The sequence below is a fragment of the Salmo salar genome, chromosome 03, assembly GCF_965601325.2.
Source record: "Salmo salar chromosome 03, fSalSal1, whole genome shotgun sequence".
In the NCBI taxonomy this organism is placed as follows: Eukaryota; Metazoa; Chordata; class Actinopteri; order Salmoniformes; family Salmonidae; genus Salmo; species Salmo salar.
Window position 1 is genome coordinate 65,466,012 of NC_138293.1, and position 22,071 is coordinate 65,488,082.

Sequence of the window (22,071 nt, forward strand, 5' to 3'; positions counted from 1 at the left end):
CACTGTGTTAATAACAACCCTCCAGACGAGTTTCAATGCCATACAACTCTCCTTCCGTGGTCTCCAACTGCTCCTAAATACAAGTAAAACTAAATGCATGCTCTTCAACCGATCGCTGCCTGCACCTGCCCGCCTGCCCAGCATTACTTCTCTGGACGGTTCTGACTTAGAATTTATGGACAACTACAAATACCTAGGTGTCTGGTTAGACTGTAAACTCTCCTTCCAGACTCACATCAATCATCTCCAATCCAAAGTTAAATCTAGAATTTGCTTCCTATTTCGCAACAAAGCATCCTTCACTCATGCTGCCAAACATACCCTCGTAAAACTGACCATTCTACCAATCCTCGAGTTTGGCGATGTCATTTACAAAATAGCCTCCAATACCCTACTCAACAAGCTGGATGCAGTCTATCACAGTGCCATCCGTTTTGTCACCAATGCCCCATATACTACCCACCACTGCGACCTGTACGCTCTCGTTGGCTGGCCTTCGCTTCATAATCGTCGCCAAACACATTGGCTCCAGGTCATCTACAAGACCCTGCTAGGTAAAGTCCCCCCTTATCTCCGCTCACTGGTCACCATAGCAGCACCCACCTGTAGCACGCGCTCCAGCAGGTATATCTCTCTGGTCACCCCTAAAGCCAACTCCTCCTTTGGTCATCTCTCCTTCCAGTTCTCTGCTGCCAATGACTGGAACGAAATACAAAAATCTCTGAAACTGGAAACACTTATCTCCCTCACTAGCTTTAAGCACCAGCTATCAGAGCAGCTCCCAGATCACTGCACCTGTACATAGCCCATCTATAATTTAGCCCAAACTACTACCTCTTCCCCTACTGTATTTATTTATTTTATTTATTATTTTGCTCCTTTGCACCATATTATTTATATTTTAACTTTGAACTTTCTTCAAATTATAAATCTACCATTCCAGTGTTTTACTTGCTATACTTTATTTACTTTGCCACCATGGCCTTTTTTGCCTTTACCTCCCTTATCTCACATCATTTGCTCACATTGTACATAGTCTTATTTTTTGTCTACTGTATCATTGATTGTATGTTGTTTTACTCCATGTGTAACTCTATGTTTTTGTATGTTGTCGAACTGCTTTGCTTTATCTTGGCCAGGTCGCAATTGTAAATGAGAACTTGTTCTCAACTTGCCTACCTGGTTAAATAAAGGTGAAATAAATAAATAAATAAATTCATGCAGTCTCCTCTGAAAAGTTGATGTTGAGATGTGTCTGTTACTTGAACTCTGTGAAGCATTTATTTGGGTTGCAATTTCTGAGGCTGGTAACTCTAATGAACGTATCCTCTGCAGCAGAGGTAACTCTGGTTCTTCCTTTCCTGTGGCGGTCCTCATTAGAGCCCGTTTCATCATAGCGCTTGATGGTTTTTGCGACTGCACTTGAAGACACTTTCAAAGTTCTTGAAATATTCCATATTGAATGACCTTCATGTCTTTAAATTAATGATGGACTGTTGTTTCTCTTTGCTTATTTGAGCTGTTCTTGCCATAATATGGACTTGGTCTTTTACCAAATAGGGCTATCTTCTGTATACCACCCCTACCTTATCACAACACAACTGATTGGCTCAAACACATTAAGAAGGAAAGAAATTCCACACACAAATGAACTTTTGACAAGGCACACCTGTTAATTGACAAGCATTCCAGGAGACTACCTCATGAAGCTGGTTGACAGAATGCCAAGAGTTTGCAAATCTGTCATGAAAGCAAAGGGTGGCTACTTTGAAGAATCTCAAATATCAAATATATTTTGATTTGTTTAACACTTTTTTGGTTACTACATGATTCCATTTGTGTTATTTCATAGTTTTGATGTCTTCACTATTATTCTACAATGTAGAAAATAGTAATAATAAAGAAAAACCCTTGAATGAGTAGGTGTGGCCAAACTTTTGACTGGTTCTGTATATATGGAGTTAGTGCCAGAAATAAGTAGTCAAATACATGTACAATTTAATTACAAATGTTCCCTGATCTGTCTTTATATCGCTCAGATATACTGTACTGTAGGACAGACACATTTTTGAGGGGGAGTATCTGTTGTTCCATGTAGTGAATCTGTTATATATTTTTTTGTATTTATTTTAAAATGTTTTAGGTTATCTGTTTTTCCATTAATGGGCTAATAGTAGTAAGCTCAAAAATAAAGTTTCATCAACTATTTTTTAAATATATTTTTTTATACTTCAAATGGTTGTTAAAATTCGAAATCAAATAGCAAAATGATCCTTGGTATGACCTTCTTGAAACAATTCCATATAGCTTAGTAGAAATTTGACGAAATTACTTGTTGGTAAGGTGGATTCCTATGACAGTGCCACGTTGAAAGTCACTGAGCTCTTCAGTACGAGCCATTCTACTGCCAATATTTGTCCATAGAGATTGCATGGCTGTGTGCTCGATTTTATACACCTGTCAGCAATAGGTGTGGCTGAAATAACCAAATCCACTCATTTGAAGGGGTGTCCAAATACTTTTGTATATATAGTGTACGTCTCAAACTTTGTTCTCACAGATGGATTATGTTGCGAAACAGATGCAAGGATTGGAAGGGGACCTTCTACAATGCTCACAGGGTAGCCACAAAACAGCCACATCCTCAGTGACACTGCAGCAGATAACTTTCAACATGTCAGATACGTCATTCTGCACTGAACTTGATCACACAGTCTGTGACAGAGATTAATGAATTCATTTGGTTTTAGAACTAATCGAACGATGATGCCATGTGGCATGGTTAGCAGAATCTATCAGAACCAATAAGGTAAGAATACTATCTGAATAGTATTTTTCTGAATAACATGAATAACATTGAAGTACAATATCTTTATTATATTGTTAGCGTTGTCTACCATTGTTAGATTTCTTTGTGTGGGGTTTGGTGTTTTTGTAAATGCATTTGTTGCTTACATTTCTGGACTTAAACTTTGCTTGACATGAAAGTGATAGTCTTGAATTACATTTTTTCCTTCTTCTTGACTCCAATACAATAATATATATTTGTTTCATACACTTCCAGTAATGGTTATTTTACTTCAAGTAATGAACAACACAAGGACATTTGTGATTTATTGTTTTTCAGTCTTTTAGGTGCCATTGATGATCTCAGTTAATGAGCATAACAGACTGTCTATTGTTGTCCTCATGGCTGTAAAACAGCAGCTAATCAGCTCACTGGTGTTGTGTTACCTGATTCAATATGGTACGTTTAGCTTTTTCTCATCTATTATATGTGCTATATATCGTATTGTTTTTCAAGTTATGCATTTTCTCAAACACATATCTAGATAGTTATCTCCTATGAGAAGTAATTGGTTAGATTAGCAGGAAATGTTTTACCACATCAGGGTACCAGCAGAGCCTTATATAGACTATGAGTCTGGGTACCATGGCACTGGCATCACACTGACCACATCATCCTTTTTTCCTGCATTTACAGTTGCATGTTCCTGCAATGTCACCTGCACCACAGACTACAATACATCCCTGAACTGTTCCTGCTCAGGCACAGTGCCCTCATCTCCCATTCTCCTCGAGGCAGAGTGCAGGTACACACTGTTCTCTTTCACTGGTGTGTGTTTCTGGCCTTGCGCAGATAGATTTAAGAGATCACATGTATACATATTTATGTACTGTAAAGTTTAAACATAACTTTAAGAAAAACATCTGAATGTTACATAAACCTTTTCATATTTACTTTGATTTTTGTTTACAAAAGCTATATTTGAATATTATAATCACTCTTCTCTCTTTTCAGAGATTTTGAAGACCAAGTGAATGATAGCTGTGAAATAACACCCTCACAACGCTGGTGTATAATACAACCAGAAGGTTTTTTCATGTTAATATCCAGTGACACTACTTGCACTGCAAGAGTAAAGCACACAGGAAAAGAAGACACAATGAAAACGGATGACTCAACTGTCTGGAAATTGTATAAATTAGGTAAGTGGAGTAGACCTATGTCTTAGGATGGTTTGTACTTTCCCCTGAACATTGCCTCTGATTCAGTGACAAGATATGGCATGAATAATAAGTGCCTATCATTAGCAGTAAGGTCATCTTATCAGCCAATCTGCTGTGACATTCTTATCAGCAGTTTTGAAATTTGCACAGCTTTGAAATGATAGTGTTGAACAGTCTTTACAATGAGGATTATTGTGTGATGTGGAGTGAGTGTCCTGGGTTCTTATGTATTCCCCGCATTTGAAAGCTAATATGGTACAAATGATTGAGCTTTGTGCACTTGAATCCATGCCTTTTTCATATAATGGTTCCAACCCAAGCTTCTCTGCCTTTTCTTCCATAGTGAAGCCGCAGCATCCAGTCAATGTACAAGTGACAGAGAACATTGATAGCTACAACGTCACTTGGCAGATGGATGAAAACATTTACCTATGCTTCATGTACAGGGTGCGGATTACAACAAATAATAACTATTTAAAGGTAAAACAAATATATTTACTATGGAACATGTTTCCAATCAAATATTACAGTACGTGAAATACCAGGTCCCCCAAACTGTTAAATATAATTTTTTCTTTTGACCTACAGGATCCAGTCTATTACCCTGTAAGAGAGGACCAGAGGTACCTAGTGCTAAACAGCCTTCAACTGCAACCAGGAACAGAGTATGTGGCAAATGTCCAGGCCTCAGTGAACCCTGTGTGTAACTACCAAGGTCCCTGGAGTGAATGGAGCTCCACCGTAGAATGGAGGACTACAGGTACATCAATGCAGCAAGTTTAGATTTAACTGATCTGCGTTACATGCTTTTCCTGGATATATTGGATTGGGACTTAATTTTTCATGTTAAAGTAATGTATGAAATGGAGTAAAAATGTTCTCTTTCTATACACTATGTGTATTTTTACAGAAGGGGATGCTAAGTTATGGTGTCAGTGGCCCGTTTTACTGACCATTCTCCCCTGTTTGATCCTGTGCTACCTCTTTAAAATGTGAGTATTCCTTATTTATGATCATTCAGGTAACAGTAACTGTTAATGTTTGCTAAGCATTTTTGATCAGACACCAACTTGTATCCTCAATTTCTTCAGGTCTGCCAATAAATGAAATGTTCTAGCCTGGTCACCATCATATGTGCTACATCCAACTTCTCTGACTTTCGTCGGATGCCTTGAACAAACACAACAGTTGGCTAAAGCACAAATTGATCTGCGACCAGGCTAGAAATGTTCAGCCTCTTGGTGTTTTTTACAGAAAGCGTGAATACACAATACACTTTCCTGGCATAACCTCCCACATACACAGAAACCACAGCTGATGCTCTTTACTTGCAAATACACAATGTAGATATAGGGGTGAGAAGGCACAGGAAGTCAGAGCTGCTTCTACATTATTATTATACCAAACCTAACCAATGATAGCATGGTGGTTAGGTTTGCTTCTACATTATTATTATACCACTTACCCTATAAAACATTATAACACCTGCATAGGGAAATTCCATCCTCCCAGAAATGAAAAGTGAGAGTATTTGTGAAGACCTGAATAGTTCTGCTTATGTCACTTTCACATAGATTACATTCACATATCATTTCCTTTGTGAAAACAACCTGTTTGTCACTTTGCCTCTACATCTTTTCCCTGCAGATTGTGGCTGAAGAGACTACACTTGATTAACTATTCCCCAAGCCCAGAGGACTTTTTCAAGCCTCTCTACCACACATATGGAGGGGATTTTAAGGTAAAAATACAGGCAAAACAAAAAATAACTCATTGTGTCTGTGGGACTTGTTCTAAACCCCTCCAGCAGGTGTTGCCTATAGGGGGAACTTCAGCATGGCCAACAATGAGATTTTCCCATAATCAAATCCCACAATGACTACACATATGAGGGGGGCATTATAATGACTCAGTCTGCAGGGGCTTCAAGGGCTTGTTTTCAACTCATATGTGGGTAGATGCTCAGTAGACATTGAGCTTTTGTACTACATCAGAGCAGTTCACCCCCCATCCCCCAATGGAAAACACCACAGGTAGAAATCTAAACTAAGATGTTTGCTAGGGTTATATTTAAATATTTTCCCTTTAGAGGAGTATTTTATAAATATTCCAGAAAGGTAACCACTTATCTTTTCAGATTTGCCTTTTTTATGTATTATTTACAAAACAATTGACACTCTTATGAAGGTCATGCTTAGTGAATAGTAAAAACATGTCATTTTTAAATGTAAAATATATTGCCTTTTAATTCGGCATGAATACAACCAGTCATGATGTTTTCATCTGATTAACCAGGTTTGTATCCAACGTTTTTATGAGTAAAGTACGTCAGATAAAAATGTAATGACAGGCCTGATGGAAATGGTAAACTTTCCAAATGTCGACGAAACAAAATATGATAGACAAGGTGAGATATGTTTGTGTCGGTAAAATGAATTATGCGAGAAATGTCATTGGAAACGCTTTTATGTGCAAATATTGATATAATAGCCATCATTTCGAAGTAAACTTGGAGTCACACGATGACATGTTGTGCGTTCCTCCTACTATGACTTGATGGGAAAGCATGCAGTTTAGTTTATTAAACTACAGATTAAATACATTATGATTAACTTCACAGGGTGGTGAAAGTGCAATTGTTTAATAATCTCGCTCTTTTGTCCATATAATCTCATCATGTAGGCTATACGTGCGCTGGCTAGAGCAGTGAGTAGATCCCAACTGTGGGGATACTCAGTCCGGCTTTCAATTTACTCTTGAAAGCTGCAATAGTAGAATGCACAAGGAATCATTTCGAAATGGGTAGTGCATCATCAGCTTTCCTCTTGTCATGTCAGTCATTGCATACCTTAGGGAGCTATTTCGTAACTTGTTATAAATGTCCATATCAACTAGCCCATGTCAGCTAACGTTTTTTTGCTAGGTGTTTTAGCCCATGTATTTTGTAGTAATGTTCTAGTCACTCAAATATCACATGCATACACATTAGACATGGCAAAATGTATAGAATTGCAAGAAAATTAGCTTTAAAACAGCTAAATGCTCTCTTCAACCCATGACAAAATGTGTAGAATTTCAGGAAATAATGACTGGTGTGAACAGTTTGTGTCATGAACAGGGCTTCTGCACAAAGAAATAGACGTGGGGGGCGCGGGATGTTCCCCAATGTTGGATGGGGTGGGGCACTGAGTGAAAACGTTTGGGAACCCCTGGGCTAGATCGCACGTGTCAATACCAGAGAGGGCACACTATATTTACATTTTTGTCATTTAGCAGACACTCTTATCCAGAGTGATTTACATGAGCAATAATGATGATTAAGTGCGTTGCTCAAGGGTACATCGACCGATTTTTCAAGTAGTAGATTTGGGGGATTTGAACCAGCGACTTTTCGGTTACTAGCCCAACGCTCTTAACCGCTCGGCTACCTGACACAAATTATCACGCAAATTATTTTGTGAGAACCATGAGTTAAAAGTATGATGGAAACTTTTTAACTTATTTTTATGTGCACTACACCATCATGTACATCCTTTTATATGCAACAACAGTACGGGCATTGTAATTTATTGTCCTGGCCACATCTGCAGTCCTAATGCCTCCTTGCAGCATGCCTAAGGCACGTTCACGCAGATGAGCAGGGATCCTGGACATCTTTCTTTAGGTGTTTTACAGAGTCAGTAGAAAGGCCTCTTTAGGGTCCTAAGTTTTCATAACTGTGACCTTAATTGCCTACCGTCTGTAAGCTGTTAGTGTCTTAACGACCGTTCCACAGGTGCATGTTCATTAATTGTTTATGGTTCATTGAACAAGCATGGGAAACAGTGCTTAAACCCTTTACCAAGAAGATCTGTGAAGGTGTTTGGATTTTTAGAAATTATCTTTGAAAGACAACGTCCCTTTTTCAGGACCCTTCTTTTTTTGCTGAGTTTATATTTGTGAACATGGGAACGAGCGCTACAATCCCACCTGGAAAAAGCCCTCCATTTACTTTTTATGATAACAAAAATACCATAATTTGCTGTATGATTTGGAAATGTTGGAACTGGGCCATGTCCGTTTCTACAAGAAAGCTAAATAGCACATTTGATCACATTTCTGTAGAGGTGTGGGCAGAATGTTTTAACTTCCCAGACATGACACTATGCAAATTGTATGCCATTAGTAACCCTTAGTGCAATCCATATTGCTTTTTTATTATTATTATTGTATTGTGAAAAGTACAGTGCCTTCAGAAAATATTCACAGGCCTAGACTTTTTCCACATTTTGTTGTGTTAGTCAGAATTTAAAATAGATTCAATTGAGAGATTTTTCTTCACTGGCCTACACACAATAACCCATAATGTCAAAGTGGAATTATGTTTTTCGATTTTCTTTTCATAAAAAAAGCTAAAATGTCTTTAGTCAATAAATATTCAACCTACTTGTTATGGCAAGCCTAAATAACTTCAGGAGTAACGATGTGCTTAACAAGTCACATAAGTTGCATGGACTCAATAGTGTTTAACATGATTTTCAATTGTCTCTGTACCCCACACATATAATTATCTGTAAGGTCCCTCAGTCGAGCAGTGAATTTCAAACACAGATACAACCACAAAGACCAGGGAGGTTTTCCAATGCCTTGCAAAGGGCACATATTGGTCTAAAAAAAAGCAGACATTAAATATCCATCTGAGCATGAAGTTATTAATTACACTTTGGATGGTGTATCAATACACCCAGTCACTACAAATATACAGGTATCCTTCCTAACTCAGTTGCAGGAGAGGAAGGATACAGCTCAGGGATTTCACCATGAGGCCAATGGTAACTTTAAAACAGTTACAGAGTTTAAAGGCTGTGACAGGACAAAACTGAGGATGGATCAACAACATTGTATACTCCACAATACTACCCTAATTGACAAAGTGAAAAGAAAGAAGCCTATACAGAATAACAATATTCCAAAACATGCATCCTGTTTGCAACAAGGTACTAAAGTAATACTGCAAAAAATGTGGCAAAGCAATTCACTTTTTGTCCTTATTACAAAAGTGTTATGTTTGGGGCAAATCCAATACAACACATAGTTCCACTCTCCAAATTTTCAAGCATCTTGGTGGCTGCATCATGTTATGGGTATGCTTGTAATTGTTAAGGACGGGGGAGTTTTTCAGGATAAAAATAAACGGAATGGAGCTAAGCACAGGCAAAATCTTAGAGGAAAACCTGGTTCAGCCTGCTTTCCACCAGACACTGATAGATGAATTCACTGGTCAGCAGGACAATAACCTAGATTTTAAATTTTTACCTTTTAGTCATTTAGCAGACGCTCTTATCCAGAAATGCATACATTTCATACATTTTTTTTTTTTGTACTGGCACCCCGTGGGAATCGAACCCACAACCCTGGCGTTGCACACACCATGCTGGCGTTGCAAACACCATGCTCTACCAACTGAGCCACAGGGAAGGCCTAAAACACAAGGCTAAATCTACACTGGAGTTGCCTACCAAGAAGGCAATGAATGTTCCTGAGTGGCCAAGTTAAAATTGTGACTTAAATCTACTTGAAAATCTATGGCAAGACCTGAAAATGGTTGTCTAGCAATGACCAATATCCAATTTGACAGAGCTTAAAGAATTTTGAAAATAATAATGGGAAGATGTTGCACAATCCAGGTGAGGAAAGATCTTAGAGACTTACCCAGAAATACTCACAGCTACAATCACACAGTTGATCATGAATGCACAGTTGATAAATGAGGCCCCTGATGATAGAAGCACCTTTGGTGGCGATTACAGTATTGACTCAGGAGTGTAAATTAGATATGTATTTAATTTACATTTTTTATCAAAAATGTATGAAAATGTGTTTTCACTTTGTCATTATGAGGCATTATGTGTAGATGGGTGAGTAAAACATTTATTTTATCCATTTTGAATTCAGGCTGTAACAACAAAATGTAGAATAAATCAAGGGCTATGAATACTTTCTGAAGGCACTATGTGAAAAAGTATGTTTTATTGGAAACATACAGTGCTATGCCTATAATAAAATTAACAGACATTAACCCCCATTAACCCCTATTGCTCAGCCCCGATATCTATGTACCTCAACCCACTAATCCTACACCCAATTACAAAAGGGGAGAAATAATCACGAGAGTGATACGGTATTGTTTCCTCACTGAGAACTTTTACTGCAATAAGGAAAAGACCGCGATTTCCCCGCGAACTTGGGTGGAGACCAGAGCAATCGATCTCAGGCTCATAGATTAAAGAGCATTTAGTAGATCACAGATTAACACTTTTCCCCTTCAATTAGACACCACAAAATAAAGTAATCAATATAACGTTTACACATTCCTTTTACAATTCTTACCCTTTGTACGCTTGATGGATTTTAACTTTAACACAATTATGAATGTTATCAATCTCTATCAACTAATACAGAATGCATGATCTTTTTAACCTTAGATGTTTTAAGATCCTCACATACTATGAACTTCCTAATACTTTTTAATGTATAACAGGCTATGAGTATTTCCTTTAACCTGTCACACACACACCCCGGCCCTGTTACCCCAGTGTCCTTACCCTAAGACCCACATGCCAATACCTTAATATTGATACAATTAAGTCCTGATGCACCTGTATCCTAGCCCTATAAGCCCTATTTCTTACCCCTAGACCACAGTTCCTTTGCCAAAATACCTCATCCCTGTTACTTGCTTATCTCAGCCCTGTTCACCACCTTGCCTAGGCCTGTATTCCCCAAGTATTCCGCTAATAATTTCATAGATCAACTCATAATACAGATGTATAACACATGTGCCCAAACCCCATTCACTTTTATTCCTACCACAAACTTGCTGCCAGAAAGGATTTGAATAGGCAAATAAACATCCATCCAGACCCATTAGCTGTATGAGCCTTGTGTATCCCTACACCCCATTACTCATAAAACTAAGTAAATCCATGGGCACACTCATAAAACAGGTCTCCCCCAGTGCCCAAGCCTCAACGTTCATTCAAACCAGGTCTACTCTTTTTGTTTTTTGTTTTTTGACCACTTTTCATTTTGTTGTCTTTTTTTTCCCCATTGGGGTGGAGCTACAGGTACAATATTCAAAGTCATATAATTTAATATTCTGTTCATATCATATTTCACACATATTTTTGTGTTGTACCTGTGGACTGCCACTCCGGAAAAAAAACAAAAAACATAATTTGTATCAAATTACAGTTTAAGTAATAATACATTCAGAATGTACAGGAAAAGAAAACAAAAAATAAGTGGGCCTCCAAAAACCACCCCCTCCTCCCACTCCCACCTCCAAATACGATTATGATTCAAGCCCATATAATAAAAGTCAAAGAAACATAGCAGCATGTAGACTATCTCCTTGCCGACGGCAAATGCATCTGTTTTAACATTAGACTATTTTTATTGTGGCGCACGCAAGACTCTTCTTTTTGTGTGCATACGCACCTTTGAAAAATGAGGCCCCTGCTGGTTTCTCAACTACAGCAATATCCAGTAGGGGGAAGTGATGTCCATGGGAAAATTAAAGCCTTGCATAAAAATTAAATATTTTGAGATAGGCCAACATTGAAAGAATATGTGTAGAGAGACAGATTCTATGTCTGATGTCAGTGAACAACCCATGGTGTCAAAACAAGTGCCTATTCAGAATGCCATTATCAATTTGTACTGGGCTGGGCTTGGTGGGGCACAATGTGGACTTGTTCTGACATCAGTCCAAAAGATCCCTTTTCATATCATCCAGAGTATAACTATTGCACGCACACACAAAACAAATAGATGATAAATCATTTATGGGTAGATGTAAATAATCTTTTCACATAAAATTGTGAAAATGCAAGTATTTGAAAAGAGCGCTAAAATATTTTACTTCCTCTGTGGCTGCAGAGAGTCTGGCAAAACACCAGTAGCTAAATGACAATCTTGCAAGCTGTCCTTTGAAATTATCTTTAGAAAAATCTCAGAAAAAGACTCCAAGATGTGTCCATGACCAGGGTCGTAACTAGGTTTGAGTTAAATTGGGGTCAGATACATTTTTTTGAAGTTGAAGCTTATTTCCTGCATTTCTATACAATTAAACTTTCAAATGCTATTCGGAGAACAGCAAAAATATGCAAAAATGGCCCCAGCCATTATCACCTTGGCTGCTGTAGGTTCATTCACCTCAATCGATCTACAAACAGATAGCCTTTTAGCAATACAGTTGTAATGTTATACCCCTGAAAGGTGGAAAATATGAGAAATTATTCTCACTGACACGTAGCATCAGCGATTGTTCAGTCATTTGTAATGATACAATCATTAAATCATCAACTCTTTACATACTTTAGATATCGCTTTCCTCAAATTACATACACTGAGTTTGTGAAACATTAGGAACACCTTCCTAATATTGAGTTGCACCCCCTTTTGTCCCCAGAACAGCCTCAATTTGTCGGGACTACAAGGTGTCAAATGCAATCCAATGCTACACAGACTTGTGTCATATTGGCTGGATGTCCGTTGAGTGGTGGACCATTCTTGATACACACAGGAAACTGTTGACTGTGAAAAACCCAGCAGCGTTGCAGTTCTTGACATACTCAAACCAGTGCGCATGGCACCTACTACCATACCCCGTTCAAAGGCACCTAAATATTTTGTCTTGCCCATTCACCCTCTGAATGGCACACATACAGAATCCAAGTCTCAATTGTCACGAGGCTTCTTTCACCTACACTGATTGAAGTGGATTCCACAGGTGACATCAATAAGGGATCATAGCTTTCACCTGGTCAGTCTGTCATGGAAAGAGCAGGTGTTCCAAATGTTTTGTACACTCAGTGGATAGTGTTCACCTTTGTATTCCTAGGCATTACGAATCAAGCTCCGCACAAACAGACATCCAACTGGAGCACACAGACAGTGGTGTAAAGTACTGAAGTACAAATACTTTAAAGTACTACTTAAGTCGTCATTTATCTGTACTTTACTATTTATATTTTTGACAACTTTTATTTTTACTCCACTACATTCCGAAAGAAAATAATGTACTTTTTACTCCGGATATTTTCCCTGACATCCAAAAGTACTTGTTACATTTTGTAAGCTTAGCAGGACAGCAAAATGGTCCAATTCACACACTTATCAAGAGAACATCCCTGGTCATCCCTGCTGCCTCTGATCTGGTGGACTCACTAAACACACATACTTCATTTGTAAATTATGTCTGAGTGTTGGAGTGTGCCTCTGGCTATCCAAAAATACATTTAAAAATCAGAAAATTGTGCCTTCTGGTTTGTGTAAAATAAGTAATTTTAAATGATTTATACTTACTTCTGATACTTATTTGAGAAATTACATGTATTTTTGATACTTAAGTATATGTAAAACCAAATACTTTTAGACTTTTATTCAAGTAGTATTTTACTGGGTGACTTTCACTTGAGTCATTTGCTATTAAGGTTTCTTTACTTTTACTCGAGTATTACAATTGGGTAGTTTTTCCACCACTGCACACAGAATCATATCACATTCACATTAATTATTAGAATATTACTTATGATTCTGTATTAATATCAGTGATGTAGTGGTACAAAAAAGTGGGTAATGGATAAGATGAACATTCACTGATATAAACAAAAAAGTATGCCATTTTTATAACTATTGTTTGCATTTTAATTGCATTTTAAATTAATGTAGGCCATGTCGAGATGTTCATATTGAAACATATCAAACAAGGTAGGAACTTAAGAAGAAGATAAGACTAGTACAAATATGGGGCAGAGACCCCACCCTTGGGAACCACTGTACTAACCTCTATCTGCTAGCTTCATCTCTCTCCTCTGCTTCCTCCTGCATGCATTGCAGCCTGCCTCAGCCTCGATCACCACACCAACGTCTCAGTAGCAAACTCTCTGTAAAGCAAAATTATTATGATAACTTAGTAGCCTATAGGTTGCTCCTGCTGCGGTAGGCTCCGTTTAACGTTAACTTCTTACTTCATCCTTCTATCTGACTAAATAATACTAGCCAGAGCACTTCAACGTTGGTTAGTGCTATCCACCCTAACCCCTACCCAAATCTTACCGTAACTAAAAAGAAAGGAGGACCATATCTATTCAAGTTCCTACAGAAATGTAATATTGGAGATGGGTTCATAAATTGGATCCAGCTGTAACGATCGTCTGGAAGAGGGGACCAAGATGCAGCATGGTAAGTAGTCATAATTATATTTAATGAAACACTTTAAGACAAACAAGAAAGCCACCAGTTCTGCCCGGTGAGTGAGTGAGAACACACACACACACACACACACACACACACACACACACACACACACACACACACACACACACACACACACACACACACACACACACACACACACACACACACACACACACACACACACACACACACACACACACACACACACACACACACACACAAACAGGCTGCCTAAGTATGGCTCCCAATCAGCGACAACGATGTACAGCTGTCCCTGATTGAGCGCCATACCAGGCCAAAACAAAGAAATACAAAAACATAGAAAAAAGGACATAGATTGCCCACCCAAATCACACCCTGACCAAACCTAAATAGAGACATAAAAAGGCTCTCTCAGGTCAGGGCGTGACACCAGCTTTTATACAGGAATCCCTGTACGAGAATACTCACTAACCAATCATTGTCGGCCAGATTTAACCTTTACAGAGGGACAAGGCAGGGCTGTGTGCTGTCGCCTATGCTCTTCGCCCTAATTATTGAACCTCTCGCTCAGGCGATGTCACGTCCTAACCATAGAGAGCTCTTTTTTTCTATGGTAGAGTAGGTCAGGGCGTGACTGGGGGGTTGATCTAGTTTATTTATTTCTATGTGGGGTTCTAGGTTTGATTTTCTATGTTGGTGATTTGTATGATTCCCAATTAGAGGCAGCTGGTAATCATTGTCTCTAATTGGGGATCATATTTAAGTAGCTGTTTTTCCCACCTGTGTTTATGGGATATTGTTTTGAGTTAGTGCACGTAGCATCTCTGTAGTCACTGTTTGTTTATTCATTCTTTGTTTGTTTTGTATTTTGCAAAGTTTCACTTTATTAATAAAGATGTGGAACGCTACTCACGCTGTGCCTTGGTCCGATCATTCCAACGAACGTGACAGGCGATCAGATCTCATGCAGCAATACACGGCTGTAGTACTAAAGATACTCTAAATAAGATTTCCCTATACACAGATGACATTCTCCTCTATGTAACAGAACCCCAAGCTAGTATTCCAGCTATTCTTGATGTGATTAATTTGTTTGGTACCTTCTCGGGATACAGAATAAATTGGAACAAGAGTGAACAAATGCCCATATGGTTGCAAAACACCTCCTGGCTAGAACATCTTCCAGTTAAGTTATCTTCAGAAAAATGTACCTACCTAGGAATTGTAGTTACCAAACAATACTCCTTACTATTTAAAGAGAATTTCCCCTCTCTGATGCAAAAACTCAAGGCAAACATACAATTTTGGAGAACTCTCCCAATTTCTATGCTCGGAAGAATTAATGCCATTAAAATGGTCTTCCTCCCACAACTGCTCTACCTATACCAGAACATCCCAGTATTCATACCTAAGTCCTTTCATAAACAACTGGACTCAATTATCAATCCTTTCATCTGGGATTATAAAACACCTCTGTAAATCCAAGATGGAAGGAGGATTGTCTCTCCCAAATTTTATATTTTACTATTGGGCCGCCAACCTCCGCGCTGTTACGTTTTTGCTGGATGACGCACCTCCGTCATCCAGCTGGCTTAGTATGGAGCGCGAGGAGTGTCACCCCTTCTCTATTGGCGCTGTGATTTTGTCGCCTGTCAATCTGGAGATGTCACTTTATCTTAACAATCCTATTATACATAGCATAGTCCGAATCTGTAAGCAAATTAAAGTCCACTTTGAGCTTAGACCAATATCATTCATGCTCCCTGTTGCCAGGAATCCCTCCTTTGCCCCCTCTAACCTTGATAACACCTTTGAGCGATGGGGAGAGTTGGGGATAAGTACCATAGGGAATTTAGATATAGAAGGGACCTTTGCTTCCTTTGAGTTGCTGAGGGAAACTTATAATCTTCCCAGAAGTAACTTTTTCAGATACCTACAAATTAGAGACTATGTTAGAAAACTCCTCCCAACATTTGGGAATGCTAAACCTTCCATGTTTGACGTATGCATAAAAATATGCCCCACCTCAGACAAACTGATATCTCGTCTATATGACGCTTTTCAATCTGTTAGCACACCTTCTACAGATGCCATTAAGGCAAAATGGGAGGAAGAACTAGGGACTGACATTTCGGTGGCAGACTGGGAAGATAGCTTGGAGTATATACACACCTGCTCCATTAACTCCAGACATCGTCTCATACAATTCAAGGTATTACACAGATTACACTATTCCAAAACCAAACTGCATAGGATATTTCCTGATACATCCCCCATGTGTGATAAATGTCAGGCTGCCAGGGTACACTACTCCACTGCTTTGCCCTATGCTCTAACTTGTATGGTTATTGGTGTGGAATTTTTAGGATCCTCTCTGAAGTTCTGGAGACTTCAATAGACCCAGACCCGCTTCTGATAATCCTGGGAGTGTCTGATTACCTAAACGGATTAACCCCCCCCCCAAAACAACTCATCTCTTACAGTCTCATTTCGGGGAAAAAAATAATCTTGTTGTTTTGGAAAAGGAGGGAAGCGCCTTCTACCAAATTATGGCTCAGCGAATTGGCAAACACTGCACACTTAGAAAGAATTAGATATATTCTGAACAATAAATTAGCAGCATTTGATCAAATCTGGCAGCCTTTCCTCTCTTACTTGGACCAGTCGGCGCTGTGAATTTGTACTTTTTAACGCACTCTCAATTGTAATATTTTAATCTACCTTTGGGCAGCGTGTGCTGGCCCCGCCACCCAAACAGTCGGGAGGGGAATAGGGGGGAATAAGGGGGGGGGGGGAATAAGTGGGGGGGGGGGGGACATCTAAGCTCTTTCTTTCTACCTGTCCTTGTTCTGTATGTCTTGTTTTGTACCCAGAACTCTGGGTCTTGTTGTTCGTGTCTTCTCTTTTATGTTTAAATAAGATTTGTATACTTGTCTTTTATACCTATACACCATTCTTGTGTGTGTTCAATAAAAAAATATTTGAACAAAAAAAGAAAGGAGAACCAAGGCACTCTTCATATAATTAATTAAAATGACTTTATTTGTATGGCATGTTCAATAGAAACAAAGTTTTAAAAATATGACGCATTTCGGCTGCATGGCCATCCTCAGGGAGTACAAAGAAATAATACAATGTCCTCTTTTGAACAGATTTTCCAATTAGCCCTAATTTGAAGAGGGGGTGGTTACAAAATTGATTGGACACACATAGTAAGCAATACTATACACATTAAAAAGTGAAATACTGTAGCTATGTTATCATAAAAATACAGCTAGAAGTATCAGAACACTTAGAAAGGTAGTTCTAACCTTAAATATGACTGGGAGAAGTGTCAAGAATAAGAAAGCAATATATTCCATAGTACACTAGAACACAGCAAAACATGAACAACAACTACCTTTCTAAGTGTTCTGATACTTCTTGCTTGGAGTTGTATTTTTATGATAACATAGCTACAGTATTTCACTTTTTAATGTGTATAGTATTGCTTACTAGGTGTGTCCAATCAATTTTGTAACCACCCCCTCTTCAAATTAGGGCTAATTGGAAAAGCTGTTCAAAAGAGGACATTGTATTATTTCTTTGTACTCCCTGACGATGGCCATGCAGCCGAAATGCGTCATATTTTTAAAACTTTGTTTCTATTGAACATGCCATACAAATAAAGTCATTTTAATTAATTATATGAAGAGTGCCTTGGTCCTCCTTTCTTTTTGATGAACAATTCACCCCTTTTACCAAAGAGCACCTTCTGTCTACTAAAATGCACTATTGTGTACCTTAGTAGCGCTTCCCTTCCTCCTATTTCTACTAGTTAACCTTACCGTAACTATTTTACATTTCAACTATAATGCGTTAGGGACGTCCCAAGGATTCCGAATAGCATGGACCCTTCAAAGTAACTGCAATAGAAGTCTCTACCGGCAGCTAGCCACCTGACTGACTGACTATTTAGCAGTTGTGCTCTCATTCTCCGAGAGTCGGTTTTTGTTTGTTTGGGGGATGTCTGTAGACACCGCAGGAGTCGGTTTCAAACTCGCCTTTTGTCCGGCATCTCGCAAACACTGTCAGAAGCAGAGCAGCATCTCCAGTTTTGCCTACTCAACTGAGACGACTCCGAGCTTGGGTAGCTCGTTTCACGGCCCCGGCCTGTTCGCGAGAAGGTAGAGTTAACCGTTTAATAAGAGAGTGGTGAATGTGCAACTAAAAAGGAAAATCCGGGGGACGAAGGTGAACATAAATAACAGACCACTGATCACTATTCGTTGGCAAAGGGTCAGGCGCGATTAGAACTCGGCCAGATCAAGAATATAATCGTCTTCATTTCTGTCATTTAGCAGACGCCCTTATCCATAGCGATTTACAGTAGTGAGTGCATACAATTTCATACATTTTTTCCTCCGCATTGGTCCCCCGTGGGAATCAAACCCATAACCCTTGTGTTGCAATCGCCCTTCTCTATCAATTAAGCTTATATTAACGCTGGGAGCAATATTTAGATATATTTAGACTCATAATTGAGTTTCTTTGTTGAGTACAAACTATATTGTAGCAACCTTAACCCAAAACCTAGCCAAAAGGTTTGGACCTCTTGGCATATTCTTTTTTTATTTAACTAGACAAGTCAGTTAAAAACAAATTCTTATTTACAATGACAGCCTACCCTGGCCAAACCCTAACCCGGACGACACTAGGCCAATTGTGCACTGCCCTATGGGACTCCCAATCATGGCCGGTTGTGATACAGCCTGGAATCTAACCAGTGTCTGTAGTGACGTCTCTAGCACTGAGATGCAGTGCCATTGACCACTGCACCACTCGGGAGCCCAAATGGTAATGGTTAAGGTGTTGACTTGACAGTCGCTGGACCTATGTTTGAGTCCCCGATGGGGCTACACCCCCAAATTTGCTACATTGGTGTCAGAAGTGGGATGGAGCAAGGGCGACCATCAGAAAGCAGTGTACACGTGAGGAATTTGGTATTGAGATGCGTGGAGACACACTCTCCTGAAGGTAATTGGTAATGTAGTGACCTTAACCCAACACCTAGCAACCTCATCAAGAGGTTTGGACCTCTTGGTGTATTAGTTAAGGTGTTGGCTTGACAGTCGCTGGACCTGGGTTTGAGTCCCAGTTGGGGCTACCCCCTGAATTTGCTTCGGTGTCCTCATATGTAATTATGGCCATGTCCATGACAGTCACATAATTTCTAAAGATTTAGTAGGCAGAAAAAAGCTAATGAAAGATAAACCAGAGTTACTGGAACATGTGAAAACATCCTCTTGCAGCAGCCCACAGATATAAGACACTGATCTTGCACGCACTACAAAAACTGTAGATGGGTATCTTCACTTCTCTGCCACACGAGACACATTTGATCGTATTCCTGCTCAAGCTAATGTAAACCTAAACTAATCAGTTTTTATAAAGGATGTACTTACTCTATGTTGCCCTTTCACTAAGCAGTATACATTTCTCTGAACTGTAGAGATGTTCTGTGAGAAGTTCATAGTCATGAGGATGTCCACAGGGTTTGGTTATAGTTGAGGAGCATGACATAGCTGTACTAACTATGGTGTTTTATAGCATAAGCTCAATGTCAGTGATGAACGCACATAAAGTCCCTGATCATATAGTATAAAAATAACCTCACAGCAAATTACATTATATAAAGAAAGCATTTTGTCAATATATGATAAGCACAGTCAGGTAGAGGTTTTTAAATGGACTCTCTCTTTAGCTCTCTGACAGCTGTTAGTGCTGCAGTATGGCCACTTACTGCTGTCTTTTCAGATGAAAAACTGATTAGATTCTGCTGAATTGTTCTTCACCCAGATAAGGTATTCTGGTGAAAAAGCTTGTCCATGCATATCTGTGGGCAACATCTTGCTCTAGAAGGGTTCAGAGTTGTACAAAATAACTGCCACCAGTTTCATAAACATTTCTAAATGTTAAAAAAGAAAAAAGGTAATTCTTTCTGTGATTGATCTTCATATTGACAACCGAGGTTACCATGACCTGCTACCAATAACAGTGATAAGCTCTCGTTCAACCTTTTGCATTCAAGTGTAGCTCAGTTGATGGAGCATGGCGCTTGCAACGCTAGGGTAGTGGGTTCGGTTCCCGGGACCACCAATACGTGAAAAATGTAAGCATGCATGACTAAGTCGCTGCTAAATGGCATGCTGTGTATATATATATATATATATATATATATATATATATATATATATATATATGCTGTATGAGCCTATAGGGTCAAGGCTTTGTTACTGGACCGGGCGGGCCTACCTTTTACCTCAAGTGTACCTATTGCTCCTTAATCATCCATTTTATCATTATATTTTGCAGAAATGGGTTGGACCTGTCTTCGTCCTCAGTGAGCTGGATCCCTTGGAGAAAAACCCACCTACACAGAGGATGACTGAGAAGCAGCTAGACATCCTCAGGCTGTCCAGGCTGAGTGTGGAGGAAGACAGCAGCAGCAGCAGTGGGGACCAGGGCACCTGTCACTCCGCTGGACACATCTCCATCGATACTGTGATGGTGTCTGGGGAGGAAGGAGCTTTGTCAGGGAGTTCTTGGGTGACATACAAGTGCAGCCAAGGTGGGGAAAGCTTCTCCCAATATACTGGAGGCAGCAGAGGAGGTATCGACACTGAGGCGGAGGGCCCTCTTGGTGCTGGGGCAGAAGAGGAAGGAGGGTTATCTGGGCAGAGTGGAAGACGGGCATCAACGGGCCTGCCTGCTATGAAGTGGCAGCTCCAGCTACAGGCCCGCAACCATCAACCAGAGCAGATTTCATTGGACTCAGAGGACGGCTACCCTCCTATGGTGCTGGATCTGGACAGTGTGGACACCATTGACAGTGGAGTCTTTGTTGAGTCTGACTGTAGCAGTCCTGTGAACTCTAACTTTAAGTCTGAGAAGCAGATAGACTCTGCTTTACTGAGTGGGGTAGGCAGTTCCCCTTCTGAATATGTCAAACAGTGGGTGACGGGTAACACTATGCAAGAGGACTCAACCAACTCAGGACAGAACAGGACGATGTGAGTTCTCCCTCATCTCCTGTGTCATTGACAGTGCTTCAGCATATTTGTAAAATTCCTTACTTTCCCTGGCATAGGTATATTGTTCATATTGTCATGTTTTTTTTTAAAAGTGAAGTACGAATAATTTCTTCCCAACATAAAAATTGTTTGTCGTAGTAATACAATAATATTGTTTGACAATAGTTGTCATGTTGCGTTATGTAAATAGATGTAGATTAGTCATTTTGGCCTTCCCAGACCTAGATTTTTGGCCTTCATGTAATTAATAATTTTTTACGGCTTCATTTCTCATGCAATTTCCATGTGGAAAGGGTATTGTTTTTATATCATGTTTGTCATCTAATGTTTCTTATGTTTGTGACAGTGGATCCAATTGAGTTTGCATTCATTTTCAATCGCTTGTTAAAATCTTTAAAGGGACAATCCACAGTTGCTACATCCATTTTTTTTTACTTATAAATGTATTATATAAACTCATTTATTCTTGAAGAATATAACTTTTAAATGCTACATGAGCTTAATTCAACTGTCATACCCAATCAGAAGAGAAAATATAAGCTTGTTTTACTCCAATGTTTGTAAACATTGTAAGTGGAAACAAAAACCGTAAAATGTTGATATATTGGATGGTCATTCCTTGCATCAATAGCGCTGTCTATGAATTTATGAGTGGTTACATTTCTCCAGGCCCATCCCTCAGGTATTACCAAAACAGAGGCTGGTGGCCACTTTGTTATTGTTTCAACTAATGATTGCCCATTTAAAGTAAAAAAAAAATTCT

General features: G+C 39.2%; 1 protein-coding gene across 1 annotated transcript; it reads left to right on the top strand.

The window, feature by feature from the left end:
• The first annotated feature begins 2,584 nt into the window (after window positions 1–2,584).
• On the top strand, window positions 2,585–21,923 carry LOC106601102 (interleukin-21 receptor). The gene is made up of 9 exons (XM_045715071.2): window positions 2,585–2,809; window positions 3,128–3,247; window positions 3,485–3,593; window positions 3,803–3,990; window positions 4,355–4,491; window positions 4,600–4,771; window positions 4,922–5,003; window positions 5,659–5,752; window positions 20,590–21,923. Exons 2-9 carry the CDS (start codon window positions 3,145–3,147, stop codon window positions 21,289–21,291), a joined length of 1,587 nt encoding a protein of 528 aa, XP_045571027.2. The 5' UTR covers window positions 2,585–2,809; window positions 3,128–3,144; the 3' UTR covers window positions 21,292–21,923.
• Window positions 21,924–22,071: the final 148 nt, after the last annotated feature.

What these genes read in the sequence shown, in the direction of transcription:
- LOC106601102 (XM_045715071.2), top strand. Translation starts at nt 3,145, where the DNA reads ATGATCTCAGTTAATGAGCATAACAGACTGTCTATTGTTGTCCTCATG. An exon ending in CTGGAAATTGTATAAATTAG is followed by an intron (nt 3,991 to 4,354) that starts GTAAGTGGAGTA and finishes TTTCTTCCATAG; the next exon opens with TGAAGCCGCAGCATCCAGTC. An exon ending in CGTAGAATGGAGGACTACAG is followed by an intron (nt 4,772 to 4,921) that starts GTACATCAATGC and finishes GTATTTTTACAG; the next exon opens with AAGGGGATGCTAAGTTATGG.